This window comes from Merops nubicus, unplaced genomic scaffold (genome assembly GCF_000691845.1).
Source record: "Merops nubicus isolate BGI_N331 unplaced genomic scaffold, ASM69184v1 scaffold589, whole genome shotgun sequence".
Classification (NCBI taxonomy): domain Eukaryota; kingdom Metazoa; phylum Chordata; class Aves; order Coraciiformes; family Meropidae; genus Merops; species Merops nubicus.
The window spans coordinates 104,190-131,953 of record NW_008631475.1 but is presented as its reverse complement, the minus strand read 5'-3'; the positions used below and the strand labels follow the sequence as shown (position 1 = coordinate 131,953).

General features: G+C 36.5%; 1 protein-coding gene across 1 annotated transcript in view; it reads left to right on the top strand.

Annotated features, from left to right (window-relative positions):
- Positions 1-27,764, top strand: part of NAALADL2 (N-acetylated alpha-linked acidic dipeptidase-like 2) — a gene marked incomplete at its 5' end in the record, with an annotated part of 171,305 nt that overhangs the window by 69,241 nt on the left and 74,300 nt on the right. The window contains one exon of the mRNA XM_008947550.1: positions 15,597-15,743. Coding sequence (XP_008945798.1) covers positions 15,597-15,743 — 147 coding nt within the window. The remainder of the gene's footprint in view (positions 1-15,596; positions 15,744-27,764) is intronic.

The following is a 27,764-nucleotide window of genomic DNA, read 5'->3' as shown; positions in this document are numbered from 1 at the left end:
AGCTCGCATAATTTAGTATTGATGACGATATAATAGTGTCAAATTAGTATGAATTTGTGTCTGATCATATAGCACTTCAACTATGAAGGAGATTTTCCAAGATACAGGTAAAGAAAGGTGTTAAACTTAACTTTCAGCTGAAGATACTTTCCTGATTGGCCTTTGTTCCTTTGAAAAATGTATCCCAAGAGACAAGATAGACTAATAGTAGGAGAAACCAAAAATTATCTCTTTTTTACTAACAGAGAGTGAAGCATGAAGAGATGAATAGGACTTGACAAAGTCACAAAGGACGACAAAGAGGTAATTTAATCCAGAACTTATGGCAAATGACTAAAGGCATATGAATTCTGAGTGTTCTGCGTTTGGGCATTCTTCAAACATTTGACATTAAGTTCACTCTGTCTTAAAAGTGCTTAAGAAGTGGCAGTTGGAATCACTTTAGATTGCATAGTGTAAGTGGTTAATACAGAATTCAGGTTGAAGATGTTGTAGTATGTTTGATTCTGTAAATGGCTAATTAATGCTAAATGACATTTCCTGAATCTAGTCTTTTCTGTCAATATATTACTTCTGACCCTTATTTTTCAGGTTCATTTGAAATGGTTTGTGAAATCTTTTCTGCATCAGAACTGTTCTTGATCTCTAGGTGATCTGAAAGCAGTACACACATAGCCAACATTCCAGAGTTAAGCTGCTTAATGTAGAATTTAACTTCTTTTAGGTCTTTTAGGACCATGTTTCCTTCATTTTTATGAATTGTTTCCTTCTTTAGTCAGGTAGCTGTCTCCAGATTCCAAATATTTTGCAGTGCTTGCTGCTGTACCTTCCTGACAGGCAGTGCTGTTAATTCAAAAGCTCGAGTTCAAATTACTGTTTTACTTACCTTTTTTCCTTTTATCTTTTTTATTTTATTATTGGTAATTGATAGTTAACCACTTAAATAAGGATCCACCCTGGTGTCAGTGAATGCAGAACCCTGAGTGAGCCTGAAATTAGGCTTCAGTACGATTTTTTGAAAAACCTTTTGAGATCAAACAAAAACTTGGTCCAAAGGCTTCACTAGACTTTCTTCTTGCTTGTGCTCTTTTAGTCTGCAGACTTTCACAATGTATGTGGTCCAGGCCCATGTTCTCTGAGGAACACAGATTGCATTCTGAAGCTGTCTGCCCTGGTACTGTTAGGATGAGTAGATTAATCACTACTGAGTGATGCTGATTCCAAGGTTGAGGGCCAGCGCAGCAGCAGGACGCAGGGCTGGCAGAAGAGAGGAAGAGGATGAAATATCACTAGGGAGACTTGGCTAGGAAATGCTGAAGTGCTATTCCTTTCAGATTTGCTATGCAGATGAATGAGAAAGGTGTGTTGTTTTTTTTTTTTATCAGTTTTAGTATGTACTGTTGCAACTATAAAACAGTAAAAATAATTACTGACATAGAATTTTCTTTAATGATTTAGATGGAAATCCTTAGCCCCCTTAATGTACACTAATACTATTTATTACATTAGAAGGGTTGTTTTGTTTTGTTGTTTTTTTTTTTTTCTCCATAGCTCCTTTCAGTGAAGCATGGTTGGCTCAAATTTTTTCAGTGTTTTGATAAGTCAATCAGAATTGCACTCAACTGTGTTAAAATAAAGCACTTGAAGTGAAATTTACAGCTCTAGAACTCATCTGCATTGCTATTTTTGATCAGACTCTTTAAAAAGCCTTATAAACTATATTCTGAGGGAAAATGAAGTACTAACATTTCAAACCAGGTAAGTCATCCAATGCCATTCAAGAAAGCAGCAAATGTTAGTATAATGGGTGATAATAATTAGTATTTCTATATTGTGTCAACATGAAGATACTTAGAGAAACAGAATATTTGATTATAAAGGAGTGTCCTGATCAATGTTCCATTGCTACTTATGTCTTAGTAGCATGGAGATTACTCACCTTTCTTTAAACTATTTTTCTCTGAATGTGATGTGAGTAATTTGTTACATTTTCTTCCTTTTAAATAAAGGTTCATCTTTGGCTCCAGCCTTAGGTGGAAGCAGCTAGTATTTAATGTATTTTTTGAAAGCAGACATCTCACTCAGACCAGGAGAGCGACTTATTGTTTCTTTGTGTGTGTGAGGTTTGGCTCCAAAATGCACTTTCAAATGCAGTTTGAGATAGAACCTACTTACTTGTTATCTTTTAATGAACTCTGATTAATATCATATTAAAATCAGGTAGTAAGGTCATTTTTTTTTTTTCTTGCATAGAACAGGGAAATAGTGAAAATTAGCAGCTGATCATTTTTAATTGTAGCTCCTCTAAAGAGGTGGAAAGAGACACTAGAAACTTTTAGTCTTATTCACTGTTAACTGTGTTAAGATTGTGGTGCTTTGCTAATTTGCCTTTTAAAATTACATTCTCAGATAAACGTTCTGAAAAAATTTAGCTGAATTTTCTGAATTTCAGAGAAGCTGAATTTTGGTTTAGTTTTCAGTACATGACTAGTGTTTTTCAGGTAACTAATAGAAAACCAAAAATTTAAAAGAATATTATGTAATTGTGTCAGTCTTGCTACATAAATGTTAAGTTATCAAAGAAGTTATTAAAAGCTATGGCATCCTATGAGGGAACTGAAGTAAGAGGAAAGCTGAATTGTTCTGTGGTGTCTCTAGATCCCATAAGGCAACAGAACAGAGTTCCAAAACTGAACCATAGGCTAAATGAGCTCTGGGCCTTGAAATATGGAGACTAAAGGTATTTCAGAAGCTAGAAGAGTGCTAAAGCTGAATTAGCGTTATGGAGAAGTCCAGTAACCTGTGCAACTGTAGATTGATACCCAAGGTAAAATAAAGCTGTAATTGATTTAAGTAGGATTTAGAAGGAGAGTAATTGATGCCAGTCAGATTTCTTTCACAGAACACATCTCTCTGTCATGAAAGCTTTTTTTCTAAAATCTTTTGAAGGAGTGATATGTTTATTTTATAAAGGTAGCAGTGAAGACTTTTATGGAACACCTTGTATAGTACTCTGTGGAATTCACAATAAAAACAGTGCTTTAGGATAGTAGTCAATCACATGTATTTCAAATATACACAAGCTGACTGATAGATCTTCAAAGTTATTACCAGTCAATGGAGAATCGTCGAGTGGGGATTCTTCTACCAACGTTTTTCGGGCAGCAGCACTAGATTTGGTACTAGTCAACACTTTCATTATTTATTGGATAGAAAGTTACTACACTTGAAGTATGTGAATGGTAAAACATAAAGGATAGCATAAGAGTCAAAAACTGGAAAATAAAACCATACAAATTCACATATGAACTAAAAAGCACTATTTTAATAGTAAGGACAATGAAACATTAGAACAAATGACTTCAGAAAAGATGGCTTATTTAATATTTTAATATTTTTAGATATAGACTGACTTTTTTGTGTATAGTATTCTTTACTCACATGAAAACAATTGACCTCAGTAAAAGCATATCCTTTTTTAAAAGAAAAAGATAAAGCAGGTAATGTAATTGCTGTGCCAGCCTTCAGATCTCCAACTCTCACTTGCTACAGAAAGGATTTTATTAAATACAGCTATGTTCCTACATGTGATTACTGTTAAGTACTAACCATACCAACAAGCAGTACAATGGAAATCATGTCCTAGAACTTCCAGTCTGTTTCTATTTTGAAAATGTGTGTGTGTATATGCATGTGTATGCATGCTTGATTTTTCTATTTATGACTTCTGAGCTTAGGGAAACTGTTCATATCCATAAAATTATTTCCATATACAATTAGAGCAGTGAGGCCAGAGATGCAAACTGTGGAAGATGGAGTGCATAGAGGAAGATTTAATATTAAGGAAAAAAGACCTCATGTTTATGTAATTCAGGAGCTTTAGTCTATTAATAAATGTTGGACTATGCAGTAAATTTTTTCCATACTGCTGAGTAAAATCTGCACCTTTGAAAGTTCATGTATATACTGTATTATTTAGTTTTCTCAAAAATACATATATGTAGGTTTCATTAGTCTTCCTTCCTTGCCTGATAAGAGTAAATAGCTGTAGATTGCACTTCACTGGATTTGTCAGCTTGTTTTTCCAATGTATGCAGTATAAACCTTTCCCTCTTACATACTGTGCTTGCATTGTTTCAGAAGGTTTGGTTACACTGCAGCAAAATTAGCTTTCAAAGGTCAGAATGTGGAGGATTAAAACCTAAATGTAATGTAATACATTTTTTTTTAGATTAGGTTGTGCAGTAGTTAGAAGCTGTCACTTTTTAGTCCTACAGATCTGTACTAATAAATTTTGAAATAAAATACATTATCAGCCTTTCTGGAATTTCCTTACTTGTTATGAAGAAAGTAGTGACATGTCCCTGGAACATTGTAAATGGTAAAATTCCACATTTTCTTGAAATTTAAATTTAAATTTGTTACTTGGCCTGGATCCATTTCATGTGTCTGATTTTAGCCAGACATTTTTACTAATTAACCCAATTAGTTGAAGTTGTTTTTACAAGCCTTAATATTTCATACCTCTTGAAAACAAGGTCAAGTGAACTTGGAAACAGAAACCAGAAACAAGTCATCATTTGACTGTAGTAGCCCTACTGCTTCCCTGCTATAGCTTTTTTTCCTTATTTTTTTTCCTGTCCAGTACAGGGACAATACCAGGGATGCTCACTTATGACGAAAGTAGAAAGAAGTTGGGAAAATCCAGTCCAGAAAAGCATCAGAGCATTACACCGACTAAGTGAGGCATTACAGTGGTCTGTTTGTCCCAGAATTGTGGGTTTGTTTTGTTTTTTTTTTTTTTTTTGTTTTGTTTTTTTTTTTTGCACTACTGCTGTAGAAAATGAAATCATCAAACATCTTTTGGATCATTTAGTTTATATCCCAGTGGAGCCTAGAGACCAGTTTTTGTGGTGCTGTCTGACACACTTTAATAAATCTGCTTCAGGTTGATCTTTCTGAAAACAGCGATTGATACAGATGCTTGATATCTTAAGTGTAAATAGTGTTTCCATTTGCTCAATTCCCACTGAAGTCCGGGAGAGTTTTTAATATGAAAAATATGATCTTGACCTTCATGCTCTGTATGGACTAATAGGAGTGACTTTCCACTTCAAAGAATGAAAAATATTTTTTGTGTGTGACTGGGAAGGGAGTGATTTTTTCATGCGTAGTTGCTGTTGAGAAGTTTAAATGTCAGACCAGAGGTTTCAGGGCAAGGTAAAGCTTTGCCAGGAGTAAATTACTTTGGCCTTATTCCAGGGTTGTGCCATGAGGGGTAATTTGCGATAATTTACCAATGTGACAAGAGAATTCCTCCAGAGTATTGCATGTGATTTTCCGTGTTCTGGTCCAAGAAAGTTTGTTCTTTAATGTATATTATAATTGAACTTTGATTATAGTAAAAAAACCCAGAAGTTTTGACCAGAAGTTTCTCCTCCAATTTAAAAACCTGACTGTTCCACTTGTTACACCATTTTTATTTGTATGTGTCCCCTCTTACTTGGATAATGTGTTATTATGGGTCTGTTCTCCCTCTGTGTGTACTGCTAGAGATGTGCAGTATGATTCAGTAGAATTCTTAGGTTCCAGAAAAGAGTTAATATGATACTGGATAATGGGAGTGGGTAGGGAATATGGTGTGTAATATGTTCACGTGTGACTTTTTTTCTTTTGACACGCTTTTTGTTGTGTTCAGAAGCAGCAGATTCTAGATCTCAGCATAGTGAAACAGCCCACTGCATGGGGAAAGGGTGACAGGTTGGTGTAAGATCTGATGCATCTGTCTTTTTAAATCAGCTTTATGATAAGGCTCAGAAGGATGAGCTGTTTGGTGAGCTGATTTGCACTTTGACAGGTTTTTCTGGGGGAAGCAGTGCTAGCAAACATTTCTGGTACAAATACTACAGATCATGAGTACTGTGTAGTTCATAAGGAGGAACTGTGACGTGAATGCTGATAGTTTGGGGAAATATAAATTAGTGTAGTTACTAACTGTACTATCTATGTTAGAGCTAACTGTGGGCCTAACTTTTAACATTAAGTCCTGCAATACAAATACCAACTTTGTTCTCTGGATGATTTTGGTTTGGTTTTGGTTTTATTTTTTTTTTTTTTTTTTTTTTAAGTAGGATAGAGTGATAGGGTAGTTTGAGCCATCTGGCTAGCTGAGAAACACAGCTTCTGTAGGGGTGTACTGCGCATACTAATGCGGCTAGTTGATCATTTTAAAAATCCATAAATTTACTTTCACAGTTTACTCTTCTAGGTGAGCCTTATTTCACTTGGACTAGAAAGTATGTAGCAAAAGCTTTCTCTCTTGATTTTTTTTTTTCTTTGTGCAACTATATGTTGTGAACAATACATTACAGCATATTCATTTGGCATCCAGCCTCACAGAGACTGTCCTGTTTGGGACATGTCTGAAAGCTTTAAATATGCTGTATCGTAACTCTTCAAACAGTAGAGTGATTGTACGTATCTGTCCCTTTTGGAAGGATGAGTAACTTCGCTCTTTTTCTTCCTATGAGGTATGGAGAAGCAAGACTGTAATCTCACTGACATGAATTATTTACTGGTCATTTGGAGGGTTTGAAGGAAACATCGCAAAATGAGTAGCGTGGCAGAATCATCACAGACTTAGGCTACACTATAATGGGCTCACAGTCTTCCTGTCTCTACGTATTACAGAATAAGAATGCCTTTAGGCATTTAAAATGATTTACAAGCCACAGCAATTTCAATGGAGTATAAAATATCAAGTATTTGAAAATGAGGTCATCTTGTCAAATCATAATCCTCTTACCTAGTTACGCAGTGTTTTGATATTAGCAACAAATGTTACTACAGCACAAAGCATTAAGGATGTCATGCAGTTCTTATCAAGTCAAAAATTATCACTGTTTTATACTAAAACTGATTAAACTTTGTTAAACCTAGGTTTCACAATATCTTCAGTATGTATGTGACAGCTAACACTGCACAGTGTTCCTGCTACTGAATACCTGGAAGAAAAAGCTTGAACACCTTAAAGTCCAGGAAGGTACAACCTTTTTCATAATAAAAAAAAAAAAAAAAGTTTGACTGCATCCTTAATTACAAGTGCAACAGTTCCATGCTCAAAAGTAGTTTAAATTAAAAACTGGATATAAAAATGTATGTCCTGAAGGAAAAAAGCACCCAATTTTTTCAGTGTATTCAGAGTTGGGTGTGGAGACAGGTTCTCCCTCTTAATATTGTATTTTCTTTATTGAGTGTTCCTTGTAATGTACTACAATCTCAAGCTGTTTTCTGAATTTTACCATAAATAAAAGCAGTACGCTTGATATTGAGACTGAGCTCATGGAAAATATAAATTTACTTTACCTGAGGTGCTGGAGACCTTACCTTTATCTGGGCTGATGAAAAAATATGGGAGAAGTTTTAATGCAGTACTTTTCTGGTTGATGAGTATAGGAGTCTGGTGTAAGTGGATATTTTGGAGAAACCTAGTTACCACAGCTATGTTCTCTTATTTCTTAATTACTTTTCTTAAACCTTCTAACTATACTTTTAAGATAGTAAGGAGTTTGGAACTGCTGATGGCATTCCAGTTGCAGTCTTGCCATTTGTATAATTTATGCTATGTAATTTTATCTCAAATATATGATTGCTCTGAAATTCTCTTATCAAATGGGAGCACACCTGTTAGATTTTTACCTCCCTTTAAAAAGCCATTAAAATTCCTAGCAGTTTGTACTGGGTGTTGGCAACAAGTATATCTGAGTTAATGAGGCATATGACTTCAATTTAGGTATAGGAAGGATAAATGTATAAAAAGCATCAGGAATCAGAGAGAGACTGTCAGTAGATAAAGTTAAATGAAGAAAAAGTCCAGCAAAGGAAATTAAATTTACACTGTGTAATTTTTTTACTGCCTTGCTTTTGCATTTATTACCAGTTTGATGCAAACTTTGCATATAAAATGTGGTTCAGTCCTGAGGTCCCATTTATTATAAACACCTTACACAATGGGCATATTTTTTAAAAAAAGAAGACAATGATTTCATAACGTGCAAATACTGCTTAACAGAAAACAAAACTGTGGTGAAGCAGTACAAGTTTATGCTTGCCTCATGTTTTATAGCTGTAAACTAAATAGAAAGTAGTTTAAATTTGTAAAGTATTACAACATGTAACAATATATTTAAGTATTTTGCAAGAAGCATACATATTTCTCCATGCTTTGTTTTATAATTGCTGGTATTATACTTTCTCAGTTTTGTTAGGAAGTCACCATTAAAAGTCCAAAATTATTTTAGACTTTTTTGAAAGCTAAAGCTGGAGTTTTAGGCATGGCACCTTGTGTTGCCTAGTTAAACTGAATTTTCCTTGGTTTGGTATGTCCTAGTTTGGGTTAGGACAGAACTAATTCTGTTCAGTGTTTGTACTTTTCAGCTCAGTCTCTTCTAAGTAGCTGCACTTTCTGAAGTTAATGGCACGTTTTCACAGACAGTGTCTGCCTCTAGCAGTGGTAACACTCGATGTCTATAGTTACTACCAAGGACTGGTGGGCAGACCCAGGTCACTGCTCAGTCCTCTGTACCACACTGAGGGGTGCAGAAAGTAAAAGGCCACACCTGTGGGGAGGAGCAGCCAGGAGAGGTGACCCTAAACCGACCTACAAGGGACTCCATCCCATGTGCATCACATTCAGTATAAAGCTGAGGGATCATGAGGGTCAAGGTCTCTTCTTCAGTGGCTGGCATCCAAGGAGGACTCTGTCGTCGCCTTCAATCCCTATCCTTGTGTTTCTGAACCTGGCTCCTGAATCTGGTTCCCTTCTGGCACTGAGTCAGGTCTGGGACATCCCAAGTGCCTCCTCCGCAGCATCAGTGGTGATGGGGACGTACTTGCCATCAGGGGAGCTGGGTTCGATACTGGTTTGATATACATTTATATATATTCCATTTTATTATGATTATTACTACTTTCACTGAAGCTGTTTTAGCTTTCTTTTCTAATCCATTTCCATTTGGGAAATATAATTGTATATAATATATACAAATGTGTACTTAATATCTATTTCATTGTTTTGCTTTGTCAGTTGGACAAGACTGAAATATTAGGTACCTTGCTTGCCTTCAGCTGATTTGAAAAGTACCTTGAGGTTTATAAGGAAAAGTGTGGTGTTAAATCTCCCTGATAATTTCTTGAACCACTGATTTGCATTAGTAGCGATCTATGCGATCAGTCAGCAAAGACAGAGAGCAAAGCGGGATGTGTGCAGCCATACCACCGAATCAGGTGGGAGAAAATAGACTGTGCTTGCCATAGAATTAATACAATCCCTAGAAACTCTGTGATTTTTTTTTTCAGTAGATTTTGGTAGTCAGGTCAAGCAAACAGCTAATAATATTTTTAAGAGCTGTCAAACCTTCTTCCTCTAATGATTTCTTTGTCAGAGTCTAACAGGTTTTTACAGATGAGACACAGACTTGTGAATCCTTTGCTATGGAGCTTCTCTGGCCTTTCCTACCTGTTGATGATGATTTAGCATAACACGTCTGCACTAATGAAGATGCTACTCTGTTGCTTTCTGCATTTTTTACATGGTCTGTGATTAATTTAATACATTCTGTAGCTCTTTGTTTAGCTAATTTTACTTCATCTAGATGGTCTTATGCTTTAGCTTCTTAAATGAATTTGCCTTGCACCGGTTACAAACACAGGTGGCAATTCAGCTCAAGAAATAGAGATTGATTATTCATGAAGAATAAGCTTCTGTGTTGTAGTTCTGAAGCTGAGATCACTGACACATTGTAAGAATAATTGGTCATTCCTTATTTGTCCTGGTGAAAACTACTTGGACATTTTAATCCTTTTTCAAAAGCTGCTAAGGTTTCAACTTCATCTGGACTCAGAGGAGGGAAGGTAACCAGAACTGACAGGTACATGTCTCTAGGTGGAAGGTGAACTGTAGAAATAGATGATTTTTTTTTTTTTATATATGTATCTACTTTTTTAATAATATAGGCTTTTATTTATACCAGGATCTTAACATTGCAGCAAAAGGCACCTGTGAATGTTTAGCTTTAATTAGTGGTAGAATAAGGTCTGCAGTGAAGTACCACTTCATTATACTTTAGATGTGTCAGGTCTATTTTATAACATTAACCCAAATTAAATGTATTTAATGGGCCACATGGTACTCCTTATTTTCTCAAATTAGTAATATAAACCTGTAACGTGTTGCTGAAATACCAAAATGAACTCCAGAGAAATAAAATTATTCAATTACAAATAACATGTGCTTCCTTACACTGATATGAACTATTCCTTCAGTACTTCCTAAGCACGTGGCTTGGTTTCCTTCTACTCTAAAGGGATGACTTGACTAACACAGTGGAGACCAGCCTGAGCAAACGACTGCTCTAAATAGTGCTATTAGGTGTGTTTTACTGTAAGACTAACCAGCTGAAGAGATGTAGCTTGCCTACTCTACAACAAGGAATTAGTTCTTACAGAGTGTATTGCTGATCATTTATTCTAGATGAATTTTTAAAGATTTTTTACCACCTACATAAAAGCTAACACTTAAACGATCATTAGGTAGGACCTGACTGCAACTGATGAAGTAATGCGTAGCAATTAAGCTTTTTTTTTTCTAAACTGAGAACTCACAAATTGGGTTTTTTTTTGCATATATGAAAGGTTCTCTGCATTATCAGTATTAAAATTAATCAATTAGTTAATTTATAAAGAGGAGATTTTGTAAATGACACGATGATTGAAAATTATTTGGCACTGAAGAACTTTAAAATGCTTTTAAATCCTGTGTTTCTGTACATCAGCACTGATGTAATCTTCTTCCTAACCCCTTCCATTTCTGTGGCCCATATCCTCTAGTAGTCTGTTACTTAGGAGTGACCTTCATTTCCTAGCAGCAGTAATTTGTTTTCAGTCAGTCTCTCATCTCTGTTCTGCACTGGTGCCTACTTGGCTTGCAGCAAGGATCAGGCATTCTGCTGCCAAGCATGAAAGCTGTCCTGCTTGTCATAAATTGCAGTTACAACTTTGGGAGATTATCTTTTCCTGGCTTCTTGACGGGTACATATGGAAATAAACTTGAGATAGTGCTTGTGCGTTTTGGTAGGAGGGTGTTTCACATAATACAAGAACAGTATTTCCAGTTGATTAACTAAGTGAACTTTAAAGTTCATTTCTATGTCAGAAACAGTAGTATCTTCAGTGGAGAAAGATCAAACAAAGATTTAGGGTGGTTCTTCTAGGTAAGGATGAGGAGGGAAAGAAATGAGACTAACAACTACTAGCATAGCCATGATTTCTGATTAATAGTCCTATAAGCAGGTATTTGTAGAGTATGGCTTCAGTTATGTGTTTAGCTGCTGGGTTTAATGCTGTAAATACAGTTGATAGTAGACTTAATTTACGTTACTTTTCCGTGCAAAGCAATAATAATAAATACAAGGCTGAGCTGTCTGGACATTGACAAGCAAATCTGTATAAATAAGAAAACTCCTTTTAGTTATATAAACAAAAATGTTTAATCCCATTTGAGGTTTGATATACTCCTTCCTGCAAATACCCGTCCAGTAAGATACATTTTTCCCCTGTGTCTTGCTTTAGGTCTCCATGAATGCCTCACAATATCTCAAATACCATTAGACACCTTTATGTAAGCAAGTAGACAGCCTAAAAAGTCCTTCCACCCAATTACTCCCATCCCTGTACCTGCCATCACTCTTCTGCATACTATCTCATTCCTGTATCTTAGTCCAGGAAACTGATGCTCAATTTCTTTTTGTAACTGTAAGATGGGTCGAGGAAGAGGCTGACTTTGCTGATTCCTTCAACTTCTTACTTGCTTTGATTTGTTATTGTCTGTGAAATATGTGGCGTGCTGTATGGTGGGCTTTTGTTCTTGCATTGACTAAGCTAAAAGCTCACCTCTTAGTTTAACAACACTTCATTGATGGGAAAGTTTTATTAATTGTAGGACATTATTACCATTTATCCTGAAGTCCATTAATTTTCAGAAACATTTCCTTTGTTAATAAATGAGATACACACTACATGAACTTTAAAATCGTTGCCAAAGATTTGAAGAATGTTGAAGTTGTACAGTGTGCATAACAATAAAAATAAATTGCAACACAACAGTATCTTGCACATAAAAAATTCTCCCATATCAATGCAGTGTTAAATATTTATTATTGAACTAGTCATTATCAGGAGCTTGTGTCTCAGAACAGTTGAACAAAGCAGTTAGGCTCTAAAGATGCTAGCACTCCTGAAGTGAGCATTGCTTTCATAAAAATAAGTCCTGCACCCTGAAGGATGGTGATGGAAAGACCAAAGCTTGCCGAATCTCATTGTACTCCTAACCATTTCATGATATATTGCAATCTGTATATGTGTACGTAAACTTTCATACATTAAAAAAAAAAAAATCTCATTGTTACTATATTAAGGAAGAAAGTAACAGATTCTTTTTGAAGAGTTAAAATGGAGTGTAGTCAAGTGTTTTCTGAGGAGCAGAATGATGGCTAAAAGTCAGGCTTTTCCTAAAAAAGGAAAGGGTCTCTTTTTTGGTTCGGGGCATCCTAGCAGAACTGGGCATTGGTGTGTATTCAGAAGTAACTGATTCTACCATCATTTTGACCTCTTAGAAAGGGGACAGAAGTATCAGGAAGGGACCAATACTAAAATCATAGACTCATAGAATCATAGACTGGCTCAGGTTGGAAGGGGACCCTAGGGATCCTCTAACCCAACCTCCCTGCCATGGGCAGGGACGCCTCTCATCTAGACCGGGTTGCTCAAGGCCTCATCCAACCTGGCCTTGAACACCTTCAGGGAGGAGGCATCCACAACCTCTTATTCCAGAGTTTCGCCACCCTCGTACTGAAGAACTTCTTCCTTGTCTAAAACTACTCTCCCCTTCCCCTTGTCCTGTTGCTGAACACTCTTGTGAAAAGTCCCTCTCCAGCCTTCCTGTTGGTTCCCTTGAGGTATTGGAAGGCAGTTATAAGGTCCCTCTGGAGTCTTCTCTTCTCCAGGCTGAACAATGCCAGTGCCCTCAGCCCATCCTCATACCAGAGATGCTCCAGCCCCTGGATCATGCTTGTGGCCTCCTCTGGACTTGTTCCAACAGTTTTATGCCACTTTTGTGGTGGGGACACCAGAACTGGATGCAGTATTTGAGGTGGGGTCTCACAAGAGTAGAGTAATGGGGAGAATCACCTCCCTTGGAGGTGATATATGATAGGAAATACTCTTGTTAATTAGCTGTGTCCCTGCAGTAGCTATAACCTTGATTGCTTTTTTGTGAAACCTAATCTGCTTAGTAGATGACAATAATCATCCAGATGTCTAATGTTTGTGATACTTAGCCAACAGTTCTGGGGTATAGTGAAATTACACTACTAGAAAAGGTCATAGAACTTCATTTGTGCAGTTACACCAGTTGACTTTTCAAATATTACATTAAAAAATTGTCATTTTTTGCTGTGTGAAATATTAGTCACTGCATGGAACCTTGTTTTCCTTTTCTGTTACCCTCTATTATTCCCTCTCCACTTGGGAATTCCAGGTATAAATTCGAAGTCCACCCTTGTACCTCCAGTCAGTAGCTTACAGTATTCTGTTTCCAAAAATCCCATAACAGATTCTAGATATGAATACATAGGAGATGGTGAAAGGTTAATGTTTGCTTAGTAGAGTGAAAGGTATAAAGATTTAGATTAACAAGGGGAAAAAAAAGGTACAATCATTTCCCTTCTCAATTTCCTTACCTCCATGAGGTATATATTAAGATTTTGATGGTCCTTACCACATTTCAAATATCCCTTCTTTTGATTGCATCTTGAAAAATTAATTCTGGTTAGTCATGATAGTTACGCAAATTCTTAATCTGAGTAGATGCAAATAGCATTAGTCTGGAAGAGCTTTGCTGCCATTGTGTTTCCTGGGAGCTAGGATCAGGTCTCTCCAGAAAGACAAGATGTAGTATGTGGCTTTTTTATGGATCATCTACTATTCAGCTCTTTTTCTTTTCTGATATTGAATTGTTTTGCCCGATAGTTTTATTTGGATTAATTTGGTGATTTAACTTTGTGATATCGTTTGTTAGTTAATTCTGTTTTTTCTGCTTATTGCAGAGATATTCCCATTGAACCCTAAAGCTGTATTTCATGTCATTCAGTAAACTTTTAAACATTAAAGGAAGACCAGACTACTTGTCATTTATGAAACTTGACCAGACGTGTTGGGCAGTATGAGGAAGTTAAATATCTTATAATTCCTGAAGGTCCTGTGACTTTCACAACAGTGAATGTATGTAAGAGTGGTGAGAGCAGAAAGCCTTAATAAAAAGAGAGACTGATAGAGTCTCCTTTCAAAAATACTTAGGAAAAGGAAGTTATTTCTTGAAGGTATTTTAAAATCATTTCTGTGAGAATATACAGACCTTATTTATGCTGGGTAATATACAAGTGCGTTCTTCATAGCACTGAAGTCAATCTGTGAAGCAATAATTATGCTAATTTAACAAATTAAAAAATACCAAGATTTGTCTCTTTGTAACTCTTAAAGCGTTCTGCTGCTAACGTCAAGAACTTTAATATACAGAATCTTTTGTATTTTATTTTTAAAGGAGAACTGATCTTACTCGGTTCTTGTTGTACAATAGATCTAAATAAGTTATGTTATACTATATAAACTGTTAGCTAAATCTAAATAATCTCTAGTACTTCAACTTTCTAACATTCTTAAAAAGAAACCTAAGAAGCTTATTTGCAATAATAGGTGTTGAAAGCCTTTGTGCCTACTGTTTATTGTTTAATTACCTGATGTATTTGAAACCTACACTAGTATGTCTTGTGCTTGTTTTCCAATTTTTATTTTATATTTATTACAATTCTGCTGCTAAGATTTCACCATTAAATACTTATGTGAAAGAAATAGCAACATGTCACTAAATAGATTTGTTCTAAGCGTTTTACCCAGAAAATGTGTATTTGTCTCTTCAGTTTTTCTCCTAACCCCACTCTGCAACTGCAGCAAACTTTACATTGCCAGTACTTCCTAGAACACAGATACCTTAAATATGTTTATCTGATTGAGCTTTTTGCTTTCGAAGAGCATACTATTAACTGACTAAAGAATTGATTCCTTGGTGATCATTAAAGAATTCAGAAAATACTTCTAAAAGGCACCATGATAATCTTCAATCTCCTGCCCAGTATGGGACATTTCATATGCCTACCAAAGACATCTTCTCTTGCCCCTCCTACTATTTCAATCAGATATGGTTTTTGTTGTCCTTTGAAAGACTCAGCCATGTTGCAGCACACTCTTTACTCTCTGCTGTGTCTGATCTCAAAGACTGCAGTAGGTATCAACAGAGGGTGAAAAGATTTGTAGACTCACTAATAAGTGTGAATCAGCTAATACCTGTTTGCACCAGTGTAAATTCCACCATTATCTTCAAATGCTTCAACCCAAAGAATTCTGTAAATGCGATGTTGATACGAGTTGTTACGGGTCTAATTGCAAATAATTAAGTAGAATTTTGATTTGTATTTGTTTTTCAGAGCCAGAGCTTCAACTGTGTGGAAAAGACTAGATGTCCAGGATCTAATGTGAGTTCTGTGCAGATTCAAGGAGATGCAGATTATTTCATCAACCACCTTGGAGTACCTGCCACGCAGTTTTCCTATGAGGACATCAAAACATCAGAGGTATTTACAAATAAAAACAGACCAACTGGAAATGGCAGAAAGAAAGAATTAGATTTTCTGAGGTTACACCCTTACATAACAAACGTGTTGTAGCAGAAATTTATCTCCCATAAGTTCATTTTTTAGGTCTTAAGAAAATTACCACAAAACATCAGAGTGAATGATTTTATAGGGATATGGCATTCAAAGAAACAGATGAATGCTTACAACAAATGAAAAGCAAAAAAAACCTAACAACTTGAAAGACATTATGTTAAGAAAGCTAATATTGCTGGTAATATTATAGATTACGTATTATATAACTCAACTTTCCCGACTACTTTCTGAACATAGAGGGACGGAGTTTTTATGTGTATTTTTTTCATGGTAAGATGAGGCAGCCTTCAAAATGAATTTTATATCCACTTACATACTGCGGGCAAAATATGACTCTCCAGTATATGTCTTGCTTGTAATGACCTGTATGCTTGATTGGAGTCTTCAAAACACCATGTTCTTTTTCAGTTCATTGTCCTCTCTGCAAGGTAAGTGAAAGGAAGAGGCATGTTATGCTGTTTGGAAACAAGATAGGAATCAGACACAGATGAACTGTTAGGAAAGTTTGTCATTTCTCCACCTTCAGTACTGTAGGTTATATTTGCCCCTGGACAGCTCAAACTTATCCTCCACTGGTCAGCTGAGGAGCAGGAAGCCTGGCATTAGTTATTTGAGGATACAGTGGTTACAAGAAAAGCTGTGTGTTTTCTTGTAAATGTAACAGTGCATTAACTACGGATTCCCCTCATCCCTCTTCTTGCACTGTGCTTATCTGCATACGTGCACTTCTTTCCAAGTCCAAGAACAAAGCTGAGCTGAAGCTGAGTTTAACTGGAATGCTTCCTGGCACTGTGTGCTAATATGCAAAACAAGACAGAAATGTGCCAAATATTGGAGTATTGTTGTCATGTCATTGTCTAAATTAAAATAGATTAAGTCAAGAATTGATATAAATAAGGAGATTTGTGTTTCTAAACATCACTGCACCTATTAGACAAACTGTTCTATTTCAGATTAAACATAAGGCAAAGGCTGTAAGGAAAATGTGAAGGCAGAAGACCTACAAGTGCAGTGTTTGTGACAGGCTTGTGGTGCAGTACAAATTTCTGTTGTCACTTAGCAGCTATTCCATATAGTTTTCATTCCAGATCTGTGTATACAGGATGTATAGAGGATGAGAAAGAATCTGCAAACTTCAGTATATCAAAATAATAAGTATTTTACAGCAACATTTACAATATGAACACTGAAGGTTCCCTTTGCTGTTGTCTGTTTCAGTCCTACCAGAGTTATTCTTCATGTTCAGTTCATGTTGCAGATGTGCGTTTTTGTTGATAAAATGACTCAGCAATATAATTGAAATTATAAAAGAAAATCTTTTCAAATTTCACAGAATCATAGAATGGTTTGGGTTGGAAGGGGCCCTAAAGATCATCCAGTTCCAGCCCGCTGCCAAGGGCAGGGACACATCCCACTAAACCAGGTTGCTCAAAGCCCCATCCAGCCTGGCCCTGAACGTCTCCAGTGAGGGGGACACCTACAACTTCTCTGGGCAACATGTTCCAGAGTCTCGGCACCCTGAGAGTAAAGAATCTCTTACTTACATTTAATCTAATTCTACCCTCTTTCAGAGTAAAACCTGAAAAAGTCCTTTTCCTATCATTACATGTCCTTGCAAAATGTCCCTCTCCATCTTTGCGGTAGGCACCCTTTAAGTACTGAAAGGCCGCTATAAGACATCCCTGGAGCTTTCTTGTCTCTAGGCTCAAGAATCCTCAGCAAATCTGGTTCTCTATTTGAAACAGCTTTTGTCCTTCTTGCAAAATCATTTTCTAGAAATAAACTTGAGAGAAGTGTAATCTGCAGTCTTGAAATCGATGTACTGCACCTCTCAGACTGTAGGAGCTGTTGATCCCATGAGATCTGTTTCATGTGAGAAAGAAATCTGCTTAACAAAATGTGTAAATTTCTGCTGGCAAGAGGATGGATTTTTCCTTAAAGTGAAGTTACACAAAATTATTACATTTGGATTCTTTGCTATATTTCTGTTATTTATTGTACTGGTTATTGTCAGCCCTTCAAAACAGGCTCATTGTCCCTCCTCTATTCTATCAGACAAGCAATCTATTTATCATTTACTATTTATTGCAGTTGTTTGCTGGGGATCCTGTTGATTGTATCAAACAGGGATAGTCATAGAATCATAAAATCATTTTGTTTGGAAAAGATCTTCAAGCTCATCAAGTCCAAATGTTACCCTAACATTAGCAAGTCCACCACTAGACTATGTCCCTAAGCACCACATCACATAGTGAGAACTTCTGCTGGCTCCCTCAGCACCCTTGGGTGTATCCTATCTGGACTCATAGACTTGTGTGCACCTAAGTGTAGCAGCAGGTCACACACCACTTCCCCTTCTGCTCCCCATCCCTAACTTCCAGCTCAAGGGCTGGGTACCCGAAGAACAACTGGTCTTATTATTGAAGATTGAGGCAAAGAAGGCATTCAGTATCTCAGCCTTTTCCTCGTCCTTAGTCACTATGTTTCTCCTTGCATCCAATAAAGGATGGAGATTCCCCTTAGCCCTCCTCTTGTTACTGAAGTATTTATAGAAACATTTTTGATTGTCTTTTATAGCAGTGACCAGTTTGAGTTCCAACTGGGCTTTGGCCCTTCTCCCTTTGTAACCTCACAGCATCCTTGTAGTCTTGAAGAGTTGCCTGTCTCTCCTTCCAAAGGTCGTAAACTCTTTTTTTTTTTTCCTGAGCTCCAGCATAAGCTTCCTTTTCAGCCATGCCTGTCTGCTCCACTGATGGCTCATCTTCTTGCACATGGGGACAGCTTAAAGATTTAAAGTGCCTTAAAGATTTCCTTCTTGAAGGACATCCAGCCTTCCTGGACTCCTTTGCCCTTCAGGACTGCCTCCCAAGAGACTTTATCAACTAGATTCCTAACCAGATCAAAGTCTGCACTCTGAGGGCAGACTCCAAGGCCACAGTTTTGCTGACCTCCTCCTCACCTCTCTGAAACTCAAGAATTCAATCATTTTGTGATCACTAATCCCAAGACAACCTCCAACCATCACATCCCCCCAAGTCCTTTTCTGTTTACAAACAACAGGTCCAGTGAAGAACCTTCTGTAACTGGGTCACTTACCAACTGTATGAGAAAGTCCTATTATAAGGCAGACAGAAATTATTCTGGGTTTACAGTTGTATTAATAAACACTGTAGGAATATTTCTTGTTAGTGACTGAAAATAATCTGCTGAGTTGCAGGGAAACTTGCAAGGTTGCTTGTTTGTTTCCAAGCCACTCAGCTTTTTAAACTGTGCCTCAGCTTTGTCAGCTTCATTGCAAAACATGATTTGGATTTAAGAAAACAGATTTCAGAAACGAGCTGTTTTCACATGCTTTTGTAGACTATAATTCTGCCAGGTTGGTTTTCTCTGCTGTCTCTTTGCTGCAACCTACTCAGGAAATTCTCTTCTTTTGGAATATATATTAGTTGTTTATTTTATCTACCTGTCAGGGAGCACACAGTGTCACAGAAAACTGATGGTATCCCACTCTCAGAAAACCTGTTTTAGAGTGAAAAAGCCCAAGACCTGTGCCTTGTAGTCTGCCTACAGAGCAACAGCTATAGGTCAGCTTTAGAAATGCATTTCTTACGCAGTTAATGTAATGCCCATTCTCAGAGAGTAGGTTGTAAAAGCTTTTCATTGGCAGAAACCTAAGGAGTAAATAAGAGGAAATAGAAGCTGTAAGAGGAAATGTTCAGACCAAAAGAGTAAGTAAAACTGTCTTGCTTGAAATTACCTAATACAGCAAACCACAGCCTCAAGGCCGTTAAATCTACACGCCAAATGCCTGTGGCCAGATCTCTGAGCTAGTATACTACCACTAGTACAAAAATGCACTGAGTGAAATGCAGCTCATTTATTTACTAGCAGAAAATATGCAGCATTTTAATCTGCAAATAAGAAGTAAACTTAGAAGAATTTCTCAAGAGGAAAAAAACTTAGTAACCCAATTTCCAAGGATTCTCTTACAGTTGCTGAAGAAAGCCTTCCTTGCCTTCTAACCTCTGGTACTCTGGCTTTATCTCCATCTGATTTGTAATGTATTAGGAGAAAAGATGATCTTTTTCTAAGAGTGACAATTCTTTTACTTTGAGGAGGAGTCATGCTATTCAGGTTCATCGTTTATTTATAACCAAGTGACCATACAGAGCCTCCAGAGAGAGGGAGTAATGTTGATTTCAGATCTGAATTTCTCTTCTACTGAAAGCCCATTATGCTAAGTCTATTAGTCCTCACCTCAGTGGAGAATAGTGTTAGAAACATCTTCACTCAGCTTTACATCAGGAAAGAGCAACATAAAGTAAAAGAGATCTTAGATCACAGGCTTATCTTTGTTTCTCTCTATACCACAATAAGAGCTAGATACTAATGAAATTACTTGATCATATGATGATTGATAGATCTGGAATATCAAGCAGAGTGAGTAAATTCTGATTCTTGTCATGTGTGGACCATTTCTGTGCCCTTGAATGTACTAGTCACATTTGTATGACAATATATTTTTAAACCAAGAAATGGTGTAACAAGTATAATATATCAATATTCTCCAAAATACATGCATATAATAGGCAAAACTATGATTTTTGGTTACCTCACTGTTTAATCATGGTTCTGTTTATTGTCTTAGATGTAAATTCTTCACCAGTGATGGTTTTGTTTTGTAAACAACGTGACTGAAGCTCAGCTCTTGATTATGTGGTTGTAAATGGGGAATAACTGTGAAAACACTGGTTATGGTGGTGTATGATCTGAAGAGCATTCATTCAGTTTCTGTGTAAATTCTCCTTCTTTCTGAATGGATATACATGGAGTTATGTGCTTGTGTAGTAGAAAATACTGCTGTATCAGTAAGTTTAACAGCTTACCTTGTTTCTCTTCCATGTACACATCTTCTGTCCTTCTCTGTTGTTTTTTTGGCATCTTGTTAAGTTTGCACGTTAATGAAAATTGTAGTATTAAATGGTTTATTTCAGTTGTGTGACTGGTAACTGTTCTTCCATGTGAAGTAACAATCACTGTAGACCCAACTCTGCTCTTGTGAATGACCTCTACAAAATATAAAAATGAGTTAAAGATTATCGAGACAATCTTTACAGAAATAAAAGTCTCAGTATTCAAATCTATGTCTGTATTAACAGAAAGTGGATTTAGTCACACTGAACACTTACATGTTAAATAGTAGAAAATTCCCTTTAATTGGGGACATGCATGGAATAGGTGCATGAATCCAGAATACTCTGGGTTAATCCTGCTTAACACAATTTGAGAAGTTGTTTTCTGAAGATAGAATGATTTATTTCAGAAAGTGGATGCAATTAGTGTGATTTTGAGGCAATGAGTGGAAAGCCTGTGTGGAGGCAGAGAGTTTATTGCTCAGATTTCTAAGTTTGTTTTTATATAATCAAAGTCACTTGAAAGTAAAATCCTTCAAAATGTTGCCACATGTTCTAGCTGACCATATGGAGGTGTTACAGCCATGAAATACTCTGAGTTCCCACAATTCTGAGTAATGTCAATTGAATTTGTGTTTAATACCTCTAAAACTTGATTGGAAATTATATCATGTACAGAGAACCAAAACAAGCTTACTTTTTTACCTGTTTAAAAAAAAAAAAAAAAAAAAAAAAAAACAAAAAAACCACACCTTGATTTCTTTGTTGCTGTAGAACAGGGTCTAGTAGTAGTACTGTGGAGTCATATTTAATCCAAAGCTCTAAAGCAACTTTCATAATCATAATGCTGTTTCTGAGAAACAGTTTGTACTTCTGGTCAAACTGCTGCACTCAAAATTTGTAGATTCTTTTCCCAGTTTAGATTTTGTCTTGTATTGCCTTACTGCTTTTTTTCTTGCATTTCTGTAAAGGAACAATGCTACCTCTTGATAAAAGGCTTGAAGCATAAACATGAGAAGGATTCTAAAAGAGTAGGATATTCAAGTGGTAATCATTTTATTAAAATGTGTGAAAGTGCTGACCTTTGGTACAGTTTTTGAATTTTATCAATGAACTCTTCAAAAAGTTCTTTGAAATAAAAATATCATCACTGTGAACTAATACTGGAGTTACGGCTTTATTCAGCAGTATAGATTCCCACTACTACAGATGCAGAGTAAATCTCTTGGCTATCTGAAGAGAGTTTGTCTGAGTTACTTTTTAGCTGCAATAAGAAGCATCACCTGTTATGGAAAAGATGTAATTTAAAATGTAAGCTGTTTACACAGCTGTTGGTTATAGAGGTGGCAATGTCAAGCAGTTTATACCAAGAAGGGCTAAATGTGCAGGCATCTGTTTTGATAAGGGCTGCTTGCACAGGCTTGTGGTACCCGTTGTTTAAGGCTGCTGTGCTCAAATAGGGTATTCTTTGTGGAGGAGGAGAGGTAGATTCCACACCATCACTGAATCTGAGGCAAATTAAGGTCTGTTTTCTGATCTTGCTTCTTTAGTGGCCTCATCTAACAAGGAAAGGAAAAAACAGATTCTACTATACCAAGAATATGTGTGTCAGTACTTGAGGTATGAGGAAAAGAGAACACACGAGTCTTCCATAGTGTTATAACTACTGAGTGACCTCACTCTTTCAAAGAACTTTCTGCTGATTTACTTAAAACAGATTAATTTTATGTCTTAAAATGTGCCACATCTAGGTCTGAAAATATAACACAGCTTTTACAGTAGGGTGTTAAGGGTGTCTCCAGCCTTCTCCAGGAAGTTGTTTCACATAAATGCTTCCTTTCATTTTTACACTGCATTTATTATATAAAAATATAATATCAGCACCAACAACATGGTCTGGAAAATTTTGTGTTGTTTCCTGCCTCAAGCCATAGTTTTACTTGTTGGGGAGACTCAGAACTTGAGAAGTTTATCCATACTGCCTCTTTTAACCTTCTTTTTCTCTTATTTCTCTCTATTATTTCTTTAAGCTTTACCTTGTTTTTCTTAGCACACCTTATAGCATAGCTGCTGAAGTACTGGAATGTGAGTAAATGACAGAGACTGAGAAAAATAGCCTTGCTGTTGCTGCCTAATGTTTGGGTACAAGAGAAAATATAATCTGGAATTTCCTTGGTTTCAGATAGAGATTTGACTGTTTCTTTAGCATAGTAAATCAAACAATATTAAACTGTTCAGCATTTTGAAGCTGTTCCAATCGCTTGTAAGCTTAACCTGGTACAGGAGTATTTTGAGCTTTTTTCAAGATGGAATAGACTGTTACTATCCACTTCTATGTCTTTGCAGTCAACAGTTTCATGAGGAATCCAATTTTTAAAATTATAGCTAGATTATTTCCTATGTTACATGCATATTATTCATACTTCTCAGTGCATCCTATTACATAATGATTCCTATCTGATAACACAGAATCTTAAATCCTTTCTGTGACAACGTGGTAGGTTACATCAATGTTAGTTCTATTTTGTTTTGAGAAAAAACAAGTTACTGCACATTATTTAAAATTTTGTTGTTGTTGTTGTTATTTATTGATAGACACATATTTAGCATGACATATTTAATGGTAGCTGTCCACATTTGGGTATGCAGGGCTTCCAGAACATTTACTTTTACACCTAGACTATAAAAGTTGTTTTCCGTATCTTCACTCAAACTTAAGTACAGGCAAGAAGTATAAAAATTACCTGTCACATTATTCAAAGGCTAGACCAAGATAGTGCAATACCATGGACCACTAAGCTAATTTAGAAGAAAAATGAAAAGAGGGTTCTTTATAGAAGGCATTTGTATGTAATATATGTAGAAGAGTTTAGAATTTTGACAGTTTGAGCTTGTATCCTCTTTAGAGAGAATGCATAATGATTTTTATTTCTGTTGAAATATGCATAACTTTTTGAAGGTAACTTTCAACTTTCATTAGAGTCCTTAAAAGCGATTTTCGCCCACAGCAGTGTAAAACTGAGGCCACTAAATCTTCACTCTTCAGTGAATGAACGTGGCTTCTCAGTTGTTTTTACTTCCCGTCTGCCACTGCTTCCTGCCTTCTCCCCAGTCCTGCTGTCTTTTCTTCCTTTTTTATCATTTTCTGGGAAAACTTAGAGCAGTTTCTTAATTTAAGCATTTACATGCTTAGACTGACAAATCATGCACTTCTTTCAAAAGAAATCAAAAGCCTTCCAAGTTTTCTTTGTTAGAAGAAAAGAAACAGAGGAGCTGTCCTTGATGGAGAGAACTTAGGGTCTTGTTTACCAAAAAATAACTCCCACGTTGCATGCTGCTTTTATCTCTTTTGTGTGCTTCTGTTAGTGTAGAGGGAGGGCTTAGGCAGTACAGAGCACTCTTCAGACCATCTGGATTGTGTCTTTTGAAACATGAATGGGAAACTGGTGTTTGTGCCAATTTTGTCTGTGTGAGGACAGTACTGAATGTCTGTAAGTTGTGGAGTTCCAGAGTCCATGATTAGGGGCACCATTTTAATCCTGTGTTATGAGGACTTTCAGCTGCTGTTTCATTTCTTGTATTTTTTTGTGTCAAGGTAAAGTATTGAACTAAACATATGAATCCATAGAAATCAAGGTGACACGGGGAAGTGCTGTGTGTTGGCTGCATGAAAAGGGTCAGGACTCTTTCCAGTCAGTCAGATTGGCAACACTAGGTGGCTGCTGGCTCTGTTGTCACAAGGATAGCCATGTCCAGTGTCATTATAATCTCCAGCACACTGTTTCTTAGATTTCGCAAAACAAGCAATGAAAATAAAGTTAATTTCTGCCTACCAGTGAGCTATGACATTTCTCTGGCTGCCAGAATTTATTAAAAGCTACTGTTCCTTTGAAAGAACAGTTCTCTGTCCCTGTATCTCTGATACAGGTTGGACTTATTATGTCAACAAATCTGAAAACAGTCAGCAAACAGTTTGCAAACTCAAGGACAGATAATCCCCAGTGCCAGAAACAACCTCTGTCTTCAGGTACAACATCTGAGCTGCAGATTACCCAGGAATGTAACGTGTTCTAATGGGAAGCAGCTGGATGAATTGTGAACAAACTCTGATAACTGTCACTGTAAATTTCTGAGTGATGTTCTCTTACATTCTCTCTTAGCAAAGTTCTTCTAAGTAATTATTTATCTAGGTAATATACACACACTTTATATGCATCTATTTTTATGTATGTATAATCAAGGTGGCATTTGGAAAGGCAACAAAGTCTGTGGTATAGTTTTATTAGTAAATTCTGAGTAAAACAACAAATTTAACTCCACAAACACAATCTTGTACCAGTCTGTGTATATCTAAAACAAACCTGAGTTGTCTGATCTATGATACCCTCTAGTGATGCAAAGCTGGATCTCAGTAATGTAGTTCACTGGTCAAATAGTTACAGTACTTAAAGTCAATCGCTGTTCTGAAGTTTCAGGTCTCAATATTCCTAATGCAGTTATTTCAACATTTGGCATCACATCGTTAGTCTCACTGTTATTTTCTCCTTTGCTTTCGGTGTGTCGGACAGTCCCTTTCCAGGCAAGAAGGCATTAGTTACTGTCTTTTAGTTACTGAGATTTCTGACTTCTTGGATGTAGATGCTTGCATGCTAACCAGACTCTTCTGATACATTTTGTTCTGTTTTTCTTCCTTTACTATTTATGTCCTCCTGGATTAAGTGTCACCCAGTAACAGTTAGTTTATCAGATCCAAATATATTTACAAAAAACTTCCGTTAGAGGCATCATGGCATCATTTTTGTAGAAGGCCCAGGGCAGATCATATATGAAGACATCAAAATAGAACTTCCAGGCCTGTGGCATGTGTGTGGATGTCCTTAGAAGAGAATTAGCACCAGATGTTTGACCCTGATATTCCAGAGAGATTCCTGCACTGAACAGAAGCCATTTTTCCCCTTCCTTACCTAGACTAATAAGGTGTTTACATAACAGCAATACGCTGCTGTGATGGTCTGAAATTTGGTAGCTTTTCCATCTAAAACTATGGATCTGTATGGATCCCCTCTTTCTCTGTTTTATTCCTTCTTTCTCTCTGGTATGTGTTAATTTTTTTTAAGGATATACACAACTGGTTGCTGCTCGTAGGGAGCTGTGGGAGAGTTTTCATGCATGAATGAAAGAATCAAAGTACCGGTGTGCTTAGAGCATCAGAGATTACCAGGGATTCTTCACAAAGGAGCAAATGTGTATCAGCCTCAGAATGTCAGGTTGCATGGGGACCCAGGATTTCCTTTTTCTAAACTGTCTCTGAGGAGTTTGGTGCTGTTGCATTTGCTACTGGTTATTTTCTGAACTTTGTAGTGGAACTTTATGGTCAACAAGTTGTATCAATGGGAGTTAGATGCATCAAGGTGAAGAGAGAGATTTCAGTTTTGTTCATGGACAAGTGATGAACTGCCAGTGTGTATCAAAATATAGTTTGAACAATTCCCAGTAGATTGTCTCGGGACTACTTGTGGAGGTCAGTCCAAACTGGGGCTGTTTGTGTGTCTTGCCTTTCTCACTCATGGGCTATACTGTCTTTATTTAGCTGTAATTTTGTTTATTCATACTATATGTCTTCTGATCAGCATTTTCTCTTTTCTGCCCACTTTAGCGTAAGTCAGTGCTTCTTCATTTCTCATTGTATTCAGAGGTTACTCAGTGTAGTACTCACCAGCAATACATTAATACATTAGTCCGTCTGTTCACTTGGACAGTAATTTAGTTGAATTTAGTAGTGCAAGCATGCTGAAGTTGCTAAGGTTAATAACTCAGTGTTTTACAAGGCAAAATACATTTGATGTTCAATTGATTGTTTGAGTTGTCTTATTGAAAAATATGAATATTTAGCTCCTTAATTTAATGGAAGAGCATCTTTGTTATGCCACTAATGTTAGCTAAAACTGGTGATGTCCTCAGTTGGATACATTACTTTTCTCCAAAAGAATCTGTTTGATCCACAAATCCTAGTGCTTTGATGTCCCAGATATTCCACGGTGCATCCAGAAGGGAAAAACTTTTTACATAAACCTGCTGTACAGTAACAAAAATGCACAGGTCCTTTAGCATTCACACTGCATGAATACATATTGCTGATGTAAAATCCGTCCTTTCAGAATCTCTCATATGCTCTTCTTCTTCAAAGTGACTGAGGGCTGTTGAAATTCAATGGAAGAAAGACATTCTGGAAGTTAACAGGGTCAATGGCATATGGAAACACATGAAATTTGCTTAGACACCAATTATTGTTTCTGTTTGATAGGCTGCTGAAGCATCTAGTTACTGACAAACATGTATTATCTAAGGGTAGAACACACGGAATTATCTGTCCTCGCTGGAGAAGTAAATGGTATGTTGCATTCAAGGTAACATTTTAGAATTTTTGTTCTGAGTGACTAAATTCAACACAGCAACTAAAAATCTTCTGGTAGAGTATCTGGACTAAGTATTAGAACTTGTTTTGTGTCAGTAGATATTTGTAGCATATCACTCAGCTTTGTCTTTTAATACTTTGGGGGGGAAAAAAAAAAGTCAAGATCACTGGAATATCAAACATCTGCAATTTGAGTCAAAGATACATTCCTTCAAAATTTACAATATTTGATCTCTTATGACCATTAAAGAACTGTTTAATTAGGCTTTCAATAAATACATACTGTCTTTGAAGACATTCTTGTTGTTCTTAGCATAAAGTAATTTGGATTGTTACTGCAAAATAGTGAGCCTCTCACCTACACAATATCTGTCCAGTGGATAAAATCTAATTTATTCATTTAGCATAATAACTTAGCCTTTTTAAGCACTAAAAATAAAAACTGGAAATAAGCATGAAATTGGGAAATAAGAGCATTGTGCTTTATAATATTTGTGTATATGAAAGGCATTGTTACAGGGATTCATGGCTTATACTGGCACTGCGTGTGTTCCACAGAATTTGAATGCTGAAACTTTGGGAAGATCTGCTGTAAGG